The sequence below is a fragment of the Camelina sativa genome, chromosome 2 (genome assembly GCF_000633955.1).
Source record: "Camelina sativa cultivar DH55 chromosome 2, Cs, whole genome shotgun sequence".
NCBI classification, from domain to species: Eukaryota; Viridiplantae; Streptophyta; class Magnoliopsida; order Brassicales; family Brassicaceae; genus Camelina; species Camelina sativa.
In genome coordinates, this window is record NC_025686.1 from 6,374,375 (window position 1) to 6,394,614 (window position 20,240).

The window sequence follows — 20,240 nt, forward strand, 5'->3', positions numbered from 1 at the left end:
AGTATAGGTATGAGTGTGTACATTTGTATTCATCACAAAATCTAGTGAATTCAATAGTTAGTCAATTATACATAACCTACCATCACACAATAACAATGTAAAATGTAAAGATTAAAAAGTGCAATACCAAGCCCTGCAACTTTAAATTGAATCTTCATCTTTATACTGTCATGATCTCCATCGACTTCAGTCCCATAAACATGAAAGACTTTTACTGAGCATTACCCCACATTCTTTTATCTTTCTTTCGCTACAGTAGATTTTAAAGTCAAAGCGAAGCTCGTTAGATGTCACATCTCCTTCAAACTCAAAGATGTACAAATGATCAGTAAAAGAGTAAGATAGAGAGTAGCCAATAGGTTTGCATGGAACAGAGACGCCAGGATTATGTTTTTCCATGATGAGATACGATATTCTCATCTCTTTCATACCAAACACCTCCTTCTCCTTGTCACCACCTTCACCAACCAGCAAGATACAAGCCTTAAATCTCGAGGTTTTGGAAAGAGGCCTTTTATTCAAATTTACCATCACGGAACTTCCAGTATTAGCTCGGTAAGTGAAGTTCTCAGGCACTTCCTCACCAGGTAAGACTGTACAGCGAGTACTGGTCTGAACGATGAGTTCCCTCGCTTCTTTATTTAGTTTGAAACAGTTAGTAAACTGAAGATGCTTTGGATTGTGAAAGAAGCAATCGAGTCTCACTAATGACTCGCAGTTTTCTGCCCTTAGATGATCTAAGGAATCCGGAAGCTGTGGGATTGACACTAGCTTCTTGCATCCGATGAGTGTAAGAAATCGAAGACGAGAGACTTTCTTAACCCACGGAGAGATCTCTTGCATTTCTTTATCTTCAAATACCAACGATGTGATGATATCAAGAGCATGCGGAAACTCCTGGAGGTTTTCATTGAATGACATGCCCAAGGAAGAAAGATTAGGCCACGACTTTATGGACGAAGGTACTTCTTTTATCGCAGTTCTCGCGAGATTTAGGAGCCTAATATGTGTGGAAATCTCAGGAAAACTTTTCAGCATCAAACAATTACAAAAATTAACTTCGTCAAGAGATTCCAAGTTGATGTTGGTAGGAAGAACCTCTAGCTTTGAGCAACCTATTGCAATCAACTTTTGCAATTTATGAAGATTCCCAATAGAGGAGGGCAACTCTACCAGACTAGTGCACATATCAAGTTTCAATGTTTGGAGATTAGTGGCATTTCCAATAGAGGACGGGAGCTCTACCAGACTTGAACATCCCATGAGATTCAACAAGGAAAGATTATTGGCATTTCCCATCCAGGAGGGAAGCTCCACCAAACTTGAGCATTTAGAAATGTCCATTTTTTTTAGATTAGTGGCATTCAAGGAAGGGAGCTCCACCAAACTTGAGCAGGAAGAAAGAAACATATGTTGAAGATTAGTGGCAGTTGAGAGATCAGGTAGTTCCTTTAGGTTTTTCGACAGACTCAAATTCACCCACTTGAGGTTACGAAGGGGCTGTACAAATAAGCAAAGAAAACACATTAAATTACTAATAGAGTGCTAAGATCAGTCTTTTTAAAACCTAAAGTGTAAGAAAAAAAATTTAGGAGAGAAACACATAACAATTCCTTACCCGATCTCCTTCCCACAACTTCTGAAGTTGGCTGTCTATCATATATAATTCGACTAGGCACTCCGTACAAAAATTGGAAGGCAGGCATGTCATTGGAAAGCGATCCCAATGTAGTAATCGTAGTTTTTGAGATAGATGGTTCAAACCTAGTGGTAAGCTCAAATTATGATTTTGATTATCATACATACACTTGAATCTTAAGAATTCAAGATTAGACATCCCCTCAAAAGCCCTTTCACTTATACTTAGTTCGCCTGACAAACCAGATGAGTCAAAATGTATGCCTATAACATTTTTACTACCCTGAATACAAAGAACTGGTTAGTCATCAAAAATATTTTAATTTGGATACTGGAGGAGCAATCTAATGGAAGAATAAAACTAAAACTAACCGTGTCATTAGTGAGTACTTCACATATATCTCTAGCATCAACCAAAAACTGACGCTTCCCAGGTTTAATAATGGATTGGTTCCCAAGCTCACGACAGACAATTTCTTTACCCAATTGTACTAGCAGATTGTGCATATATACACATCCATTTTCAACAGATATGAGAGATTTCTCAGATAAAATGCGAAACTGTTGCTTCACATCCAAGAAGCTCTTTCCGAGATGATCTTCCATTAGCTCAATCATTTGATAATTGAAAAGACAAGCTATATGAACGAATAAATCTTTATCTTCATCACATAACGCATTGTAACTGAACATTAAAATGCTTTGAATGCTGGCATCGAGGCGAGTTCTTAGCCTTGGTAGTGCATCTATCCACTCTTGCTTAGACATTCCTCGGAAATGGGAGCCCATAACTCTTAACCCCAATGGTAGTTTACCCAAAAGGTTTGTAACTTCCCATGAAAGCGCCTCTAAACCCTTTTTAGGGAACTTTTGACCAAAAGCATACATACAAAAGATGTGAGAAGCTTCATATACTGACGGGAAATCCACCTTGTAAATATGGTTGATGCCATGTGACTTCAAAAGTTTTTGGTCTTGAGTTGTGATGATGATCCGACTTCCATGACCAAACCAGCTAGTCTCTTTTGCGATGGCATCTAATTGTATAGACTGATCAATGTTATCAAGAACAATCAACACTTTCTTGTCGTTCAACCTATCTTGTACAACTCCAAGATGAGGAATCTCAATATCCTTGTGGTTGAGTATCTGGGACAAAAACTGTTTTTGTAAGTACAACTTTGCACTATAGTCATCAGAAGACACTCGCCTTGTAGACGTTAACTCTTTGATATCCTCCATAAAGACGCTCAAATCGAAACTGCTAGAGATTTGGTTATACAGATATCTAGCTATGGTGGTCTTCCCAATTCCAGACGGACCCCAAATCCCAATCATCCTGACCTCATCCGATTCTAGACCTAACATTGTTCCCATATTTTTCATATGAGCTCCCATTCCAACTAAACTGTTAAAATCTCTTGATGGTGTGGAATTATTCAACTTATTTGAAACATCCATAGCTATTTTTTCTATCATGGCAGCTTCACTAACCCTATAACAAACCGAGAGAGTAATTATTTATACATATACGTTAATTAGTCATAACAGTTTCATTTTCATAAATGTGTAATTGCTACAAATATACGTTAATGTGTTTGCAAAATATGAATTAGTTAGCGTAAGTAGGAGTTAAGAGAGATAACCAGTTGCGTGAATGCTCTCCAGCGATTGTGGCCACACCCTCCAAAGCTATTCTCCATCTCTTAATCTCCTTTCTCGGTTTACCTTTACAAGTTTTATTGAATACTTTCCCAAAGGCTCCCATCTGTTTCTTGACGTCAGTTGGATCTACATCATAGAAAATGGTCATCACTATTTGACTCAACTCTTCTCTACACTTCATGATCTCCACCAACTCATTCAGGCACCACGAAGAAGAAGCGTAGTTCCTCGAAAGCAAGACGATGGCGATCCTTGATCCTTTGATAGCTTCTATGAGCTCAGGACCAATTGTTTTACCCCTCTCGATATCATTATCAATGAATGGATCGATTCCTTTTCCTCTGAACTCTTTAAGGATGTGGGTAAGAAATGTTTTTCGGACATCTTCCCCGTGGAAGCTCAGGAATACATGGTGTTTCCAAGTTCTTGACAAAGACGATGGAGGAACTGATGAAGGAGAATCTATTTCTCTGTGATTGTGTTGGAACCTGAGTTTTCTGAAAAACGTGGAAAAGGAAAAAGAAGAATTCATTAGTAAGCTGAAGAGAGGATCTAGATCTAGAACACGATGGAGAAAGGATTAACAAAGAGGCATTTGTATATATATTGCATACTGAACGTTGACTAGCTTTGTTGGTGAGTCTTCATTTTAATATTTTTTTTTCTAAAGGTATCTATTAAAAACAAAAAAAAATTGTTTATCTATTTAGGAGACGGGTTGGCGCCTAATGAATAATGCTAAAACTATTTAAGGTTTACAGCTTTTATACCAACTCTAAACGACTAAATCTTCTAGTATATAGTTGGTTCTAATTACTAAATATTTTTTCTTTTTAAACTATCTTTCAAATAATCCGGTAGGTGTATCAAAGGTTTTGGTTTAAAACAAGCTGGAGTGGTGTATCACGGATTCACAGTCACAGGGTTTGAAGCTAAACGGGACTAGCACTAAGCAGGGTTTTAAGACAAATTATTGAGCGCTAAAGCAATACAACAACATACCAAATCAGTGATCAGCTCCAGCCCCTTCTGCTCCCACGGTCTCTGAATCCTTGAAGCCCTGTTTCCACCACATAAACCCTCGTTAATAACAAGTTTACAAACATCATATATAGATATATATATATATATATATATATATATATTTAATCAATGGGAAAAAATACAAGTATAGTGGAAACTTGAACAATGTGCCTTCGTGTCTATGAAGTGGACATTGATGTTCTCCTTTGTTTTGTCAGATGGAATAACCAACACAAAAAATAAAAATGAAATGTGGAGAGAGAGAGAAGAACGTACAGGCACACAAACACTTTCAAGGAATCGTATAATCCCCATTACCCACTGTGCTCTAGTCAATGTCCCGATCAAGAGGAAGCCCTCTTGTGAACAGTCCCACCATACTTATCTTCTTGACCGCCTGCAAACAATTCATTTACAAAAATTAAATACCATTCCTACTGCATCAGATATATATGCTTTGGGCTATTGTATTTCGACAAAACGACTTACATTTCCAACGGTTTCTCCCTTAGCATTGTTGAGGAATGACACTAGATTGTCTGCTGGATGAGAAACGGTTTTGCACATAACACTCCAGCAGCGTAACCTCCTGCAAAACTCACCCCGAGGCTGCACTCACTCTCTCTATATAAGGTGTAAGTTCCTCCTGTTCCTATTAAAACAGAATACTAATCAGACCTTTCATTTCTACAACAATATGATCAAGCAAAAGCAAATCCCAACGAACTAATATGATTAAACCGACCCTTTGCAGGATCTATTTCAAAAGCCATCTCAACATAGACGACAATAGCAAAGTTCGAAAGCATCGGAGCAGCAACAAGATCGGTATACAATTTCCATAAAACCAACAAAGGTAAACCAATTTCATGTTGATGCATAACTTTCTTTCTTCTTAACATGACTCAATATCTCAAAAACTTGACAGATGAAATCAACACCCACTGAGATTTTAACTTCATCATACTCTAATTAACTTGCCTTGTTAGTTGTTAGTTGTCACGAAACAGCAGGAGATTGAGAAGACATGGTAAGATGAAGGAGGTTAGAGTTATGTGAATTCGAGCTTGGATTCGTCGCAAAGTGCGAGACTGTGCAAAGTCTCGTTAGCTTCTGATCGAGCATCCTCCAAATTCACCGACGGCCGACCGATTTGGAGACTCGAAGATGAAGAACCTTCGATCGCTCTTCGGATCACCCGCGACGGACATGACCACTTGAACCCGCACACCAAACGGATTATGTCCGCTAGACCCGCTAATTTTTGGGCTTCAAAAACAAGGCCCGTATCCGCCCTGCTATACTAACTATGTAGTGAGCTACCCCCGCGGACCAAGGACCCAGTTGAATGTTTGGTATAACTATAAAGGTATATGGTTCTCACACACTACACCCAAATACTGTACTCACTTTCTCAACAAGCTGGGATAATAATATGCTTAACCTCCTTAGGGATGAGTCTCAAAGAGTACAGTTGTACATACTCTGCAGCCTTATATACTAAGCTAGTGTATAATACAAACTTAAACCAGAGAGTTAACCGGAAATAACCGGTCATTAATCCAGTTATTGAACTATCGAACCATTCACTCTAATAGAAATTGAATGTGATATGCATTTCAATCATCAGCTCTAAGCAGAAAAACGTAACAAAAATCTAACCTTTGTGATATTTTTTTAGTCTGCATAGAAGGTGTTCGACAGACTGCTCAATAGAGATATTTAGTTATGATGGAGAGATCAGACTGTCTCAAGGGTCTCAATCAAATTAGATTGTAAAGTACGTAGTCCTCGAGGATTGGGGTTTTCAATCTTTAATGTGAGTTCAAAAAATGTGTTCAACCTTTTATTACTCTGTTTGTAGTTGTGAAGTTGTGGAGAAGGTAGACAGGTCAATAGAAGTTCCAAAATGGGAAACTTTGCACAGAGATACTTGCCGTTATTTTCGATAAGCTCGGCATGATGGACACTACCCTGGGAGTTTCACGTGTATGTACTTCTTGGTTCCTTGCCTCTCACAACAAAACTTTGTCGACCTCAACAAGTGGACTTCTCCAGAACCTCAAGAGGTTGAGTTTACGATGCTGTTTCTTCAGGACCAGAGGAGTTTTATCTCTAATCTCAGGCCTCCAAAACCTAACAATTTCTCTAATCTCTCACATTGCATATACTTGGGTATGGATCCTGACTGTTATGGAAGGATGATTCTCATTCAACTATACACAAGAGTATTTATACAGAATGTGAAGACTAGGGTATTCGTATGAGAGTTAATAGACAAGATACTACTTTACATATATAGATGATTGGTATCCGATCATCATTGATATGATTGATACGAATCTCCTTGATATCCCCCTCAAGATGTAGGCAGTTGTCTGACGCCAATCTTGATCCGAAGCTCCTGGAATCGCGTACGATGAAGAGGTTTAGTAAGGCCATCAGCTAACTGATCACGCGTAGATATATGGGAGACACGAAGAGCACCGGACTGTATATGACCTCGAACGAAATGATAATCTAGAGCAATATGTTTCATCCGAGAGTGGAAAATCGGATTGGCACATAGATAAGTCGCACCCATGTTATCACAGTAAACAACCGGCACAACCGTTAACACAACCCCCATCTCCGATAAGAGTGAACAAATCCATTGCAATTCAGACGCAGCATTGGCTATGGCACGATATTCAGCCTCCGTTGATGATCATGCGATGCTACGTTGTTTCTTCGAACTCCACGAAATAGGACTGCCACCAAGATACACGATGTACGCATTTGTAGACAAACAATCACCAACATCACCTCCCCAATCCGCATCGGAGTAAGCGTGAACCGTTAGGGGACAATCTGCGCGTAGGAAAATCCCATGGGATGTTGTCCCAGCCAAATAACGGAGAACCCTTTTAACAGCCTGCCAATGATCCGTCGTCGGTTGATGCATATATTGAGAGAGCCTATTAACCGCAAATGCAATATCAGGACGAGTAAATGATAAATATTGGAGACTACTGACAACCTTCCGATATTGCGTGGCATCAACAAGTGGTGTACCAGAGTGAAGAGTGAGCTTTGGTGATTGAGCCATGGGAGTAGCAACCGGTTTCGCACCAATCATGTTAGTACGAGCTAGTAGATCCGTGACATACTTTCGTTGCATGAGGTGTAATCCTTGTCGTGATCGAGTGGCCTCTATCCCCAAGAAATAGCTTAGAGGACCAAGATCCTTGAGAGAGAAGCGAGCGGCAAGGGAGACATTAAACGGTTGCACCAAAGATGATGGACCCGCAATAATAATATCATCTACATAAACAAGGACGTAGAGGAAATCATTATTCGTCTTGTAAGTAAACAAAGAGGTATCGGAGAGAGAACCAGTAAACCCGGAGTTAAGAAGAAACATCCGTAGTTCTTGATACCACGCCCGCGGTGCCTGTTTCAAACCATATAGCGCCTTACGCAACCGACAAACATGATCTGGACGATCGGGATCCACGAAACCTGGTGGCTGCGAGACGTACACCTCGTCGGTTAGAGTGCCTTGGAGGAAGGCATTGTTAATATCAACTTGATGAATGCTCCAGTTTTTCTTGACCGCAACTTCGAGAACTAGTCGAACCGTTGTTGATTTAATAACCGGACTAAACGTTTCCTCATAATCCAAACCATATTGTTGATTAAACCCCCTCGCAACAAGTCTCGCTTTGTACCTTGCAATTGAACCATCAAGATTATATTTCAGTGTAAATATCCACTTACAAGGTATCACATGTTTTGATGGCGGTNAGTTTCACGTGTATGTACTTCTTGGTTCCTTGCCTCTCACAACAAAACTTTGTCGACCTCAACAAGTGGACTTCTCCAGAACCTCAAGAGGTTGAGTTTACGATGCTGTTTCTTCAGGACCAGAGGAGTTTTATCTCTAATCTCAGGCCTCCAAAACCTAACAATTTCTCTAATCTCTCACATTGCATATACTTGGGTATGGATCCTGACTGTTATGGAAGGATGATTCTCATTCAACTATACACAAGAGTATTTATACAGAATGTGAAGACTAGGGTATTCGTATGAGAGTTAATAGACAAGATACTACTTTACATATATAGATGATTGGTATCCGATCATCATTGATATGATTGATACGAATCTCCTTGATATCCCCCTCAAGATGTAGGCAGTTGTCTGACGCCAATCTTGATCCGAAGCTCCTGGAATCGCGTACGATGAAGAGGTTTAGTAAGGCCATCAGCTAACTGATCACGCGTAGATATATGGGAGACACGAAGAGCACCGGACTGTATATGACCTCGAACGAAATGATAATCTAGAGCAATATGTTTCATCCGAGAGTGGAAAACCGGATTGGCACATAGATAAGTCGCACCCATGTTATCACAGTAAACAACCGGCACAACCGTTAACACAACCCCCATCTCCGATAAGAGTGAACAAATCCATTGCAATTCAGACGCAGCATTGGCTATGGCACGATATTCAGCCTCCGTTGATGATCGTGCGACGCTACGTTGTTTCTTCGAACTCCACGAAATAGGACTGCCACCAAGATACACGATGTACGTATTTGTAGACAAACAATCACCAACATCACCTCCCCAATCCGCATCGGAGTAAGCGTGAACCGTTAGGGGACAATCTGCGCGTAGGAAAATCCCATGGGATGTTGTCCCAGCCAAATAACGGAGAACCCTTTTAACAGCCTGCCAATGATCCGTCGTCGGTTGATGCATATATTGAGAGAGCCTATTAACCGCAAATGCAATATCAGGACGAGTAAATGATAAATATTGGAGACTACTGACAACCTTCCGATATTGCGTGGCATCAACAAGTGGTGTACCAGAGTGAAGAGTGAGCTTTGGTGATTGAGCCATGGGAGTAGCAACCGGTTTCGCACCAATCATGTTAGTACGAGCTAGTAGATCCGTGACATACTTTCGTTGCATGAGGTGTAATCCTTGTCGTGATCGAGTGGCCTCTATCCCCAAGAAATAGCTTAGAGGACCAAGATCCTTGAGAGAGAAGCGAGCGGCAAGGGAGACATTAAACGGTTGCACCAAAGATGATGGACCCGCAATAATAATATCATCTACATAAACAAGGACGTAGAGGAAATCATTATTCGTCTTGTAAGTAAACAAAGAGGTATCGGAGAGAGAACCAGTAAACCCGGAGTTAAGAAGAAACATCCGTAGTTCTTGATACCACGCCCGCGGTGCCTGTTTCAAACCATATAGCGCCTTACGCAACCGACAAACATGATCTGGACGATCGGGATCCACGAAACCTGGTGGCTGCGAGACGTACACCTCGTCGGTTAGAGTGCCTTGGAGGAAGGCATTGTTAATATCAACTTGATGAATGCTCCAGTTTTTCTTGACCGCAACTTCGAGAACTAGTCGAACCGTTGTTGATTTAATAACCGGACTAAACGTTTCCTCATAATCCAAACCATATTGTTGATTAAACCCCCTCGCAACAAGTCTCGCTTTGTACCTTGCAATTGAACCATCAAGATTATATTTCAGTGTAAATATCCACTTACAAGGTATCACATGTTTTGATGGCGACGGTTTCTCCAGATCCCATGTGTGATGACGCATCTGAGCATCAATCTCCTCCGACATTGCCCTCCGAAAATTTGGATCCTTTAAAGCCTGAGCTACGGTTGTGGGGATAAGAGGTGTTTTGACGGCAAGTAGATTAAGTTTCTTGTTAGGTTTGGTGATGTGGTTCTTTGCTCTCGTCGTCATAGGATGAAGGTTTTGGTTTGGTGGTGGAACATGATGATGGGGTTGAGGTTCCGGTTGTGGTGCGACGGTGGAAGTCGTGGTGGATGTGGTGGTCATTGTTTGCGAGACGGGACGTGGTGACGACGAAGAAGGAGTAGATGTGTTTGATGGTTGTCGGGGTTGTGGGCTCGATTGGTCTGTTGGAGATGGGCTGGAGATTGGTGTTGTTGGGCCTGGTGAGTGTTGTGGGCTTTGACTAGCGGATCGCGGCATGTTAACAGACGGAGGTGACGACAAGCGAGACTCAGATGGTGACGTTGAGGACGATGTAATCGGCGATGTTGGAGATGCTGATGCTGGAGGAGACGGAGGTGTGTGCGGTAACACCGGAGAAACTGGAGCCGGTGATGGTGGGTGAAGGACGGAGCACGGAGGCGACGAGGAATGAGTTAGTGGCGAGGGTAACACGACCGTTGATGGAGACGGCACACACTCAGGCGTAGAAACACGTGATGCAGGCGACGATGGTAGTGAAGAGAATGGGAACTCAGTCTCAACAAACTGCACATGGCGTGACGTATAAACACGACCACTCGTAATATCCAAACAAAGGTTCGCACTTTGAGTAAGTGAGTAACCAACAAACACACACGGTGTGGAGTNGTTGCATGAGGTGTAATCCTTGTCGTGATCGAGTGGCCTCTATCCCCAAGAAATAGCTTAGAGGACCAAGATCCTTGAGAGAGAAGCGAGCGGCAAGGGAGACATTAAACGGTTGCACCAAAGATGATGGACCCGCANTCATATAATTTGGAGGCTGGTGAAAAAGCTTGACGTACGGAGATATACCGTTGAGAACGTCGGTGGGCATCCGGTTTATCAAGTACACAGCGGTTGCTAGAGAATAGGGCCAGTAGCCCTGCGGAACCGATGCATGACTTAGAAGTGCTAGACCGGTCTCAACCACGTGACGGTGTTTTCTTTCGGCGATACCATTGTGTTCTGGTGTATGCGGTGGTGATGTGAGATGGGATACGCCATGAGAAGCCAAGAAGGAACGCAATGCAATGAATTCGCTACCATTATCAGAATAAAGAGTGCGGATTTTGTGTTGAAATCGGTTCTCCACAAGAGCCTTAAAGGCGACAAAAACTTCCTTGACTTGAGATTTTTGCTTCAACGGGTACAACCAAGTGTAGCGGGTGTAGTGATCAATAATGACAAGATAATACTTGTAGTGATCAGCGGACAATATAGGCGATGTCCATACGTCTGTGTAAAGATACTCAAGAGGTTGTGTGGAGGTGATTGTGTTTGCATGAAAAGGCAATTTGTGACTCTTATTAATCAAACAGTCGGAACACGACCATTGTTTTTGCGAGGAAGTGGAAATAGGCAATGAAAATTTGGAAACAAGTGCCTTTAAAACTGTAAAAGAGGGATGCCCAAGGCGATAATGCCAAAATGAGAGGTCGGTTTTTGGTGAAGGCGATGTAGAGAATGCGGTGATAGTGTTACGTTCAACCGGCCACTCATATAGCTCATTCCTAGTCTTGCCTTGGAGCAACCGGACCCCCGTGCTGAGATCCTTCACCTGAAAATGAGCAGGATAAAAATGAGCTGAGACTTGATTATCGTTGCATAGACGATACACCGAAATAAGATTTTTAGACACATTAGGGACATAAAGAACATCTTTAAGCCTAAGGGAGCGAGAAGGTGTGGGAAGTAAACCGGAACCCGTGTGTGTTATCGGAATACCAGATCCATCCGCAAGAGTGACCTCCTCGCCACCATTGTATGGTTGGTGAAGAGACAGATTCGCAAGGTCCGATGTCAAGTGATGTGTTGCACCGGTGTCACAGATCCATGGAGTGGTGGGAGACGAGGAAGTCATTGCAAGGTTCGCGCGTGGCTGCCATGGTGGCGAAGAAGAGTAACTTGATGAGGAACCACGACCTTGAAACTGGGAACACCAACGAGCGCTGTGACCATGAACTCCACATATTTGACAACGTCCCTGATAGCCACGACCTTGGGAACCACGACCATGAGAGCCTCGTGAGAAATGCGACCGTTGCTGCGAACCATGTTGACCACGAGACGAAGAGGAACCTCGGTTGGTCGTATTGTTCTTGTGGGTGACCATGTTTGCAGACGCAGGTGTAACAGAGGAAGCGGTCATCAAGGTTTGAATCTTCAACTCTTGATTAATCAACTTCTCAAGGACCACATTCAGAGAGGGTGTTGTATCACGACCCTCGATCTGATCCGTAACAGGCTTATATTCCTCGGGTAAGCCACCGAGGATGTAATCGATCTGATCTTCATGTGGAATAGGACTCTCGAGAAGTGCGAGTTGATCGAACCTCACCATGAAGCCTTGAAAGTACTCTTCAATGGATTTGGGACCTTTCTTCCAATGCTTAAGCTGGTCGTGGATTTGGAGGATATGGCCACGACTGGGTTGAGCAAACGTGGTGTGGAGAGTTGTCCAGATCTCCGCGGAAGTGGTAGCTTTGGAAAGCAGAGACTGCACCGAGAGAGACATCGCACCAAGGAGACTAGAGAAGATCAGCTGATCTTGACGCTGCCAGTGTTTGTGAGCCGGATTCACGGTGGTGGTGTCATCGGAGGTGAGTGTGGCAGCAGGTGCAGCCATAGTGCCGTCGAGATAGCCGGCAAGGTCATAGCCTTTGCACAGAGCAAAGACCTGACGTTTCCACATCAGGAAATTTGTCGAGGTCAACTTAGTGACGTTAGACATGTTGACATTAAGAAGAGAGGTGCCATCGGGTGTAGCAACAACTTCAGAAGTAGAAGACATGATCGAGACAAGAAACAGGGGAAGAAGGAGAAGTAAGACGAGGAAGAAGTAGAAAGTGACCGAAAAAAAAAAAAAAAATTTTAGGTCTTTTGTAGATCTTTACTGCTCTGATACCATGTTATGGAAGGATGATTCTCATTCAACTATACACAAGAGTATTTATACAGAATGTGAAGACTAGGGTATTCGTATGAGAGTTAATAGACAAGATACTACTTTACATATATAGATGATTGGTATCCGATCATCATTGATATGATTGATACGAATCTCCTTGATACTGACACGGTGCCTGATGACTATTTCGTACAAGCCCCCACTCAGACGCTTGAAGCATTCATCAAATGTACTGAAGATTGCACTGAAGATTGCACGATTTGCAAACGTCGCTACTCTCTGAGGATTGGCAGAACGATGAGATAAAAGAATTTGAATTCTGAAATATTGAAAAGCTTCGTAGATGTTTTGGAACAAATGATCAGACTTTAACATATATGATGAATTTCGTCCCACAAGTATAGATTGTGTCTGAATCTTTTGGGTTGCATAGTTCCTCCTCTGATCCTCTGAGTCAGCTAGCTAAAATGTTCAAATCAAATGATATTAACGTATACAACACAAAAAGTAAAGAGTATAGGTATGAGTGTGTACATATTTTCCAGTTATATACAGAAACTACAACATTTTGCGAATTAAGCAACATATACTGAATTCACTCGTTAGTCAAATTACACATAACCCAACATCACACACTGATACACATAAATCAACAACTTAGCCAAGCCCTGCAACATATGAATCTCATTGAATAAATTTCACTCGTTTGCCTCTATTCTTCGTCTCTACACTGTCATGATCTCCAACGACTTCAGTTCGACAGTTCCAGTGTTAATTTCGTAGCATTTATCTTCAGACTCCATCGCCATCTCTCTCTCTCTCTCTTCATGTCCATCAATATGACAGACTTAGAGTTGGATTACCCCGCATTCTTTTATTTTTATGTCGCTATGGTCGACTTTGAAGTCAATGAACAGCTCGTTAGATGTCATATTCCCCTCAAACTCAAAGATGTACAAATGCTCAGTAAAATAGCGAACTGGAGAGTAGCCCGTAGGTCTGCATGGAACAAAGACGCCAGGATTATGTTTTTCCATGATGAGATACCATATTCTTATATTTTTCCTAACAAACACCTCCTTCTCCTTGTCCTCTTTATTAACCAGCAAGATACAAGCCTTAAATCTCGAGGTTTTAGATAGAGGCCTTTGATTCAAATTTACCACTACGGAACTTCCAGTATTAGCTCGGTAAGTGAAGTTTGCAGGCACTTCTTCACCAGGTAAGACCGTAAATTGAGTTCTATTCTGAATGATGAGTTCCCTTGCTTCTTTATTCAGTTTGAAGCATTTAACAAACTCAAGAAATTTCTTTGAATTGTGAAAGGAGCAATCGAGTCTTACTAATGAGTCGCAATCTTCTGCCCATATGCTAATTAAGGAATCCGGAAGCTGTGGGATTGATACTAGTTTCTTGCATCCAATGAGTTCAAGTAACTGAAGACGAGTCAATTTCTTGACCCACGGAGAAATTTCTTGGATTTCTGTATCTTTACATACCAACGATGTGATGATATCAAGAGCATGCGGGAATTCCTCGAGGTTTTCATTGAATGACATGGCCAAGGAAGAAAGATGAGACCATGAGTTGATCGACGAAGGCACTTCTTTTATTGCGGTTTCCTGGATCTGTAGGAGCCTAATATTTGTGGAAATCTCAGGAAAACTTTTCAGCATCAAACAATCACATAAATGAAGTTCCTCAAGAGATTCCAAGTTGATGTTGGTAGGAATAACCTCTAGTTTTGAGCATCCATTTGCATTCAATTTTCGCAATTTATGAAGATTTCCAATAGAGGAGGGCAGCTCTACCAGACTAGTGCACATATCAAGTTTCAATACTTGGAGATTAGTGGCATTACCAATAGAGGACGGGAGCTCCACCAGACTTGAACATCCCGTGAGATTCAAAAAGCAGAGATTAATGGCACTTCCAATCCAGGAAGGAATCTCCACCAAACTTGAGCATTTAGAAATGTCCATTTCTTTTAAATTACTGGCATTCAAGGACGGTAGCTCCACCAAACTTGAGCACGAAGAAAGAAGCATATGTTGAAGCTTAGTGGCACTTGAGAGATCAGGCAATTCCTTTAGGTTTTTCGACTCAGTCATATTCAACCACTTGAGGTTTCCAAGCGGCTGTACAAATAAGCAGAGACAACACAAGAAAGCACATTAAATTACTAGCTGGCGACCTTAAGATTTAATTCACATAATAACAGATCAGTCCTTTGTTAAGCCTAACAGATGTAGGCAAAAAAAATATATTGTAAAGACAAATCAAACAAAAACTTTAAAGTAGGAAAGAATTAAACACATGAAAGTTCCTTACTCGATCTCCTTCCCATAGCTTATGAAGTTGGCTGTCTACCATATATAATTCGACTAGGCACTCCGTACCGAAATTGGAAGGCAGACATGTCATTGGAAAATGTTCCCAATATAGTAACCGTAGTTTTTGAGATAGATGATTCAAAGCTTCCGGAGAGCAGCATAACTTACGACTCCTATTACAATACATACACTTGAATCTTAAGAATTTAAGGTTAGTCATCCCTTCAAAAGCCCTTTCACTTATACTCAATTTGTCTGTCAATCCAGACAACTCAAAGTGTATGCCTATAACACTTTTAGTACCCTGAAAATAGACCATAAAGAAAGGTAGAGGAACTAGAGATGGTTAGTCATCAAATAAATTTTAATATTCAGAAAGTACTCTAATATATAGAAGACCAAAAATAGAACCAACCGTGTCATTAGTGAGTACTTCACATATATCTCTAGCATCAACCAAATATTGACGCTTCCCAGGTTTAATAATGGATTTGTTCCCGGTCTCATGACGAACAATTTCTTTACCCAATTGTTCTAGCAGATTGTGCATAAATATACGCCCATTTACAATAGAAATCAGAGATTTCTCAGATAAAATGTGCAATTGTTGCCTCACATCCAAGAAGTTCTTACCGAGATGACCTTCCACTCTGTCAATCGTTTGATAGTTGAAAAGACAGGCTATATGAACAAATAAATCTTTATCTTCATCACATAACGCATTGTAACTGAACATTAAAATGCTTTGAATGTTGGCTTCAAGGCGAGTTCTTAACCTTGGTAGTGCGCTTATCCATTCCTGCTTAGACATTCCTCGGAAATGGGAACCCATAACTCTTAATCCCAATGGCAGTTTACCCAAAAGGTTTGTAACTTCCCATGAAAGTGACTCAAAACCATTTTTGGGGAACTTTTGATCAAAAGCATACATACAAAAGATGTGAGAAGCTTCATATACTGACGGGAAATCCACCTTGTAAATATGGTTGATGCCATGTGACTTCAAAAGTTTTTGGTCTTGAGTTGTGATGATGATCCGACTTCCATGACCAAACCAGCTAGTCTCTTTTGCGATGGCATCTAATTGTATAGACTGATCAATGTTATCAAGAACAATCAACACTTTCTTGTCGTTCAACCTATCTTGTACAACTCCAAGATGAGGAATCTCAATATCCTTGTGGTTGAGTATCTGGGACAAAAACTGTTTCTGTAAGTACAACTTTGCACTATAGTCATCAGAAGACACTCGCCTTGTAGACGTTAACTCTTTGATATCCTCCATAAAGACGCTCAACTCAAAACTGCTCGAGATTTGGTTATACAGAAATCTAGCGATGGTGGTCTTCCCAATCCCAGATGGACCCCAAATCCCAATCATCCTCACCTCACCCGATTCTAGACCTAGCATTGGTCCCATATTTTTCATATGAGCTCCCATTCCAGCTAAACTGTTGAAGTCTCTTGATGGTGTGGAGTTATTCAACTTATTTGAAACATCCATAGCTATTTTATCTATCATGTCAGCTTCACTAACCCTATGAAAAAACACCGAGAGCAATATGTTTAATTGTAACATATCCGTTAATTATGTGTAATTGCTACAAATAAACATTCGTTTAATGTGTTTGTAAAAAATGAATTAGTTAGCGTAAGTAGGAGTTAAGAGAGCTAACCAGTTGCGTGAATGCTCTCCGGCAATTGTGGCCACACCCTCCAAAGCTATTCTCCATCTCTTTATCTCCTTCTTGGGTTTAACTTTACAAGTTTTGTTGAATACTTTCCCAAAGGCTCCCATCTGTTTCTTGACGTCAGTTGGATCTACATCATAGAAAATGGTCATCACTATTTGACCCAACTCTTCTCTGCACTTCATGATCTCCACCAACTCATTCAGGCACCAGGATGAAGAAGCGTAGTTCCTAGAAAGCAAGACGATTGCGATCCTTGATCCTTTGATAGCTTCTATGAGCTCAGGACCAATTGACTTGCCCCTCTCGATATCGTTATCGATGTATGGATCGATTCCTTTCCCTCTTAACTCTTTAAGGATGTGGGTAAGAAATGTTTTTCGGACATCTTCCCCGTGGAAACTCAGGAAGACATGGTGTTTCCAAGTTCTTGACAAAGACGATGGAGGAACTGATGAAGAAGATGAGGGAGAATCTACTTGTTCGCTATTTTGTTGGAATCTGAGTTTTCTGAAAAGCGTGGAAATGGAAAAAGAAGAATTCATTAGTAAGAAGAGAGGATCTAGATCTAGAAGATGATGGAAAGGATGATAAGCTCATAAGTCTATTCGAAGAAAGAGAACATTCTTATCAAAGGATTAACAAAAATTGTATAGAACTATATTGCATACTGAGCGTTGACTGACTTTGTTGGTGAGTCTTCATTTTAAAAGGAAAAACAAAAATTGTNAAAAAACTCAAAAAAAAAAAAAAAAAAAAAAAAAAAAAAAAAAAAATTGAACAAAGGGGAATAGTTTAGAAAAAATGTAATTTTGTTTTACAATTTGAACAATGGGTAAATTTTTACTTTTTGCATCACAGTAAGGCAGTAACTTAATTGGATTATTTGCAAGAATAGACTGCTGAGAAAATCGTGTGTTACCTCAAGAGGTTAAGTTTTGCAATGATCAACGTCGCTACTCCTGGTCGTATCTCTCCGAAGATTGGCGTAATGATGAAATAAAGGAATACGAATTCTGAAATGTTGAAAAGCTTCGTAGATGTTTTGGAACAAATGATCAGACTTCAACATATATGATGAATGTTATCTCACAACTCACAAGTCACAAGTCACAAGTCAGATGATATGTTAACGTAAACAACATTAAAACTAAGAGTATATGTATAGTGTACATTTATATTTATCCCTCGTTTAAACTTGTTCCAATTATACACAGAAAAAACTAAAACATTTTGTGAATTACACGAGGAAGAATCCAAATCCCATAAGACTGTACAATATAACAGAAGATCACTTCCATCAGAAGATATCATCAACTGCTACAGCTGATGAAGGCCGCTCATGCTCATCTTCCTTTTCCATCTCCAATTCCGGTTCGAATTCCGTCAAATCCGTATCTGCAAGTTTCTTCAAATCAATAATCGATAACTCGTCTAGTCTTCTTACCACCAGCTCAGCTGCACCAAGTTCATAAATCGGGTGTTTACTAGCAACAGCCACACATTTCATCCTCCCATCATGAGCAGCTTCTATGGTCTGATTTGAGTTTCCAAACACAATGCAACGTTCCGGTATAAAATCAAGAAGCTGTGCTGCGTAAATGAACATCTCAGGATCCGGTTTACCTCTGTAAACATCTTCAGACGCAACTATCACACTGAAGAACTTCCGTATACCTACAGATCCAACAGCATTCTCTAATGTCTCCCGAGGACGAGTTGATACCAAAGCCATTGGGATCTTATTATTCAACAAGACATTCACAAACTCCTGTGACCCGTCTCTTAGTCTATACACACCTCCATGTAAAGCTTTAAAGATCTCTTCTTTACGCTTAGCCATCCTTCTCACTTGAACAGGATCTCTCGACCAACACAGAACCTCTGAAATCGCCTGCTCGTTTTTCATCCCTTCGACACGTCTGAGCATAAAAGCTGGAGGAGGAGACTTGCCTTCTTCCTGAGCTAAAGTCAGCCATGACTTGTTATCAAGATCAGGATTATCTTCAATCAACACTCCTTCCCACTCAAATATCGCACCTAACCAACCACAACCCATACGTTCTTGCCTAAGTAAAGGATTATGCAATGAAGGCTTATCAGCTTTGTTCTCAGGAGGCCATACACTTGATTTATCATCTGCACCAGAATCAAGATAGTTCCAAGTTTTTGGTAACCTCTCGTCTTTCTTCTTCTTATACGCAGGCATCTCTTTCGTCAGTTCCATTGCAACAGCCCTGATCGGTAACACAGACAACATTCGACTCTTTTTCACAGGAAACCGAACTACGTTCTGTGATCTCTGAGTTTTCGATTCGTTCTTAACCGAAACCCTCACAATCGAAGGTCTATGACCAACCAAAGACACAGCTCCAATAGCATCCACCATGATTAACAGAATCAAGAAACTCTAATTCAATTCCAAATCTCTACCAACCTATGATTATCAAACCCCAAAACCTGTGAGAAAGCTGTAAGAGACCTTAATCAAAGATAGAATCCAAGAATCCAAAAACAGCTTTCCCACCGCTAGAGAACACAAACCCTAATTCAATCACTTACCCAAAGTATCCATTTAGGAAAGAGAGAAACTTTAGAAGTAAGAAACCCTAAAAGATTAAAACTTTAGAAGACCCAGATGAAGAAACTTGAAGATCTGATCTATGTACACAAACGCAAGAAACCCAAGATCAAATCCGAAAATTTTAAAAGAGGGAATTTTCGATTGAAACCAGTAAAATGGAAACAACCGAGAGAGATGAATAAAAACCAAATCTTTTTTATTTTTTTTTCCTTGAATTGAAGGTTTTAATTGTGATTCTCTTTGTATTTCAATATATTTAATATTTTTTCTTGAATTTTATGTTTTGTTTATGTGGTATATAATAATTCACACATAATCCAGATATTTCTCATTTTTAATTTTGACGGTGTGGAAGGTATCCACGTGGCATTAATCGGAGGTGTCTACGAGAAAGTTTATTCTACGCTGGAAAATAGCGGTACAAGAGAGGAGATTACTGTTTTGCCACGTCTCTTCAAACTTTTAAGTCACGTGTCTTTTAACGCAACACGTATCAGTTTTTTTTACAATGCCGAGTCTAGGCCCAGTGTCGGTCAGGCCCATTTAGAAACTATACAACTCGATTTTAAAATTTTAGAGAGTAGAGAGATTCTCAAATGTCATTGGTAC

General features: G+C 40.6%; 2 protein-coding genes across 4 annotated transcripts; both read right to left on the reverse strand.

The window, feature by feature from the left end:
• Positions 11-17,731, reverse strand: LOC104718681 (probable disease resistance protein RPP1). 3 transcript variants are annotated; one of them, XM_019234158.1, is made up of 4 exons: positions 17,033-17,731; positions 2,011-3,133; positions 1,619-1,921; positions 11-1,500 (listed from the first exon to the last, which is right to left on the reverse strand). In XM_019234158.1, the coding sequence occupies exons 1-4, from the start codon at positions 17,590-17,592 to the stop codon at positions 187-189; spliced, it is 3,300 nt and encodes a 1,099-aa protein (XP_019089703.1). In that variant the 5' UTR covers positions 17,593-17,731; the 3' UTR covers positions 11-186. The 3 variants fall into 3 exon arrangements, with proteins under 3 accessions (XP_019089703.1, XP_019089706.1, XP_010434783.1); XM_019234161.1 differs by lacking the exon at positions 17,033-17,731 and adding an exon at positions 3,285-3,900; XM_010436481.2 differs by lacking the exons at positions 11-1,500; positions 1,619-1,921; positions 2,011-3,133 and adding exons at positions 13,489-15,161; positions 15,355-15,660; positions 15,772-16,894 and having other exon boundaries at positions 17,033-17,730.
• LOC104718697 (phosphorylated carbohydrates phosphatase TM_1254-like) lies at positions 18,175-19,868 on the reverse strand. Its single transcript, XM_010436491.1, has one exon. The coding sequence runs from the start codon at positions 19,434-19,436 to the stop codon at positions 18,348-18,350; it is 1,089 nt and encodes a 362-aa protein (XP_010434793.1). The 5' UTR covers positions 19,437-19,868; the 3' UTR covers positions 18,175-18,347.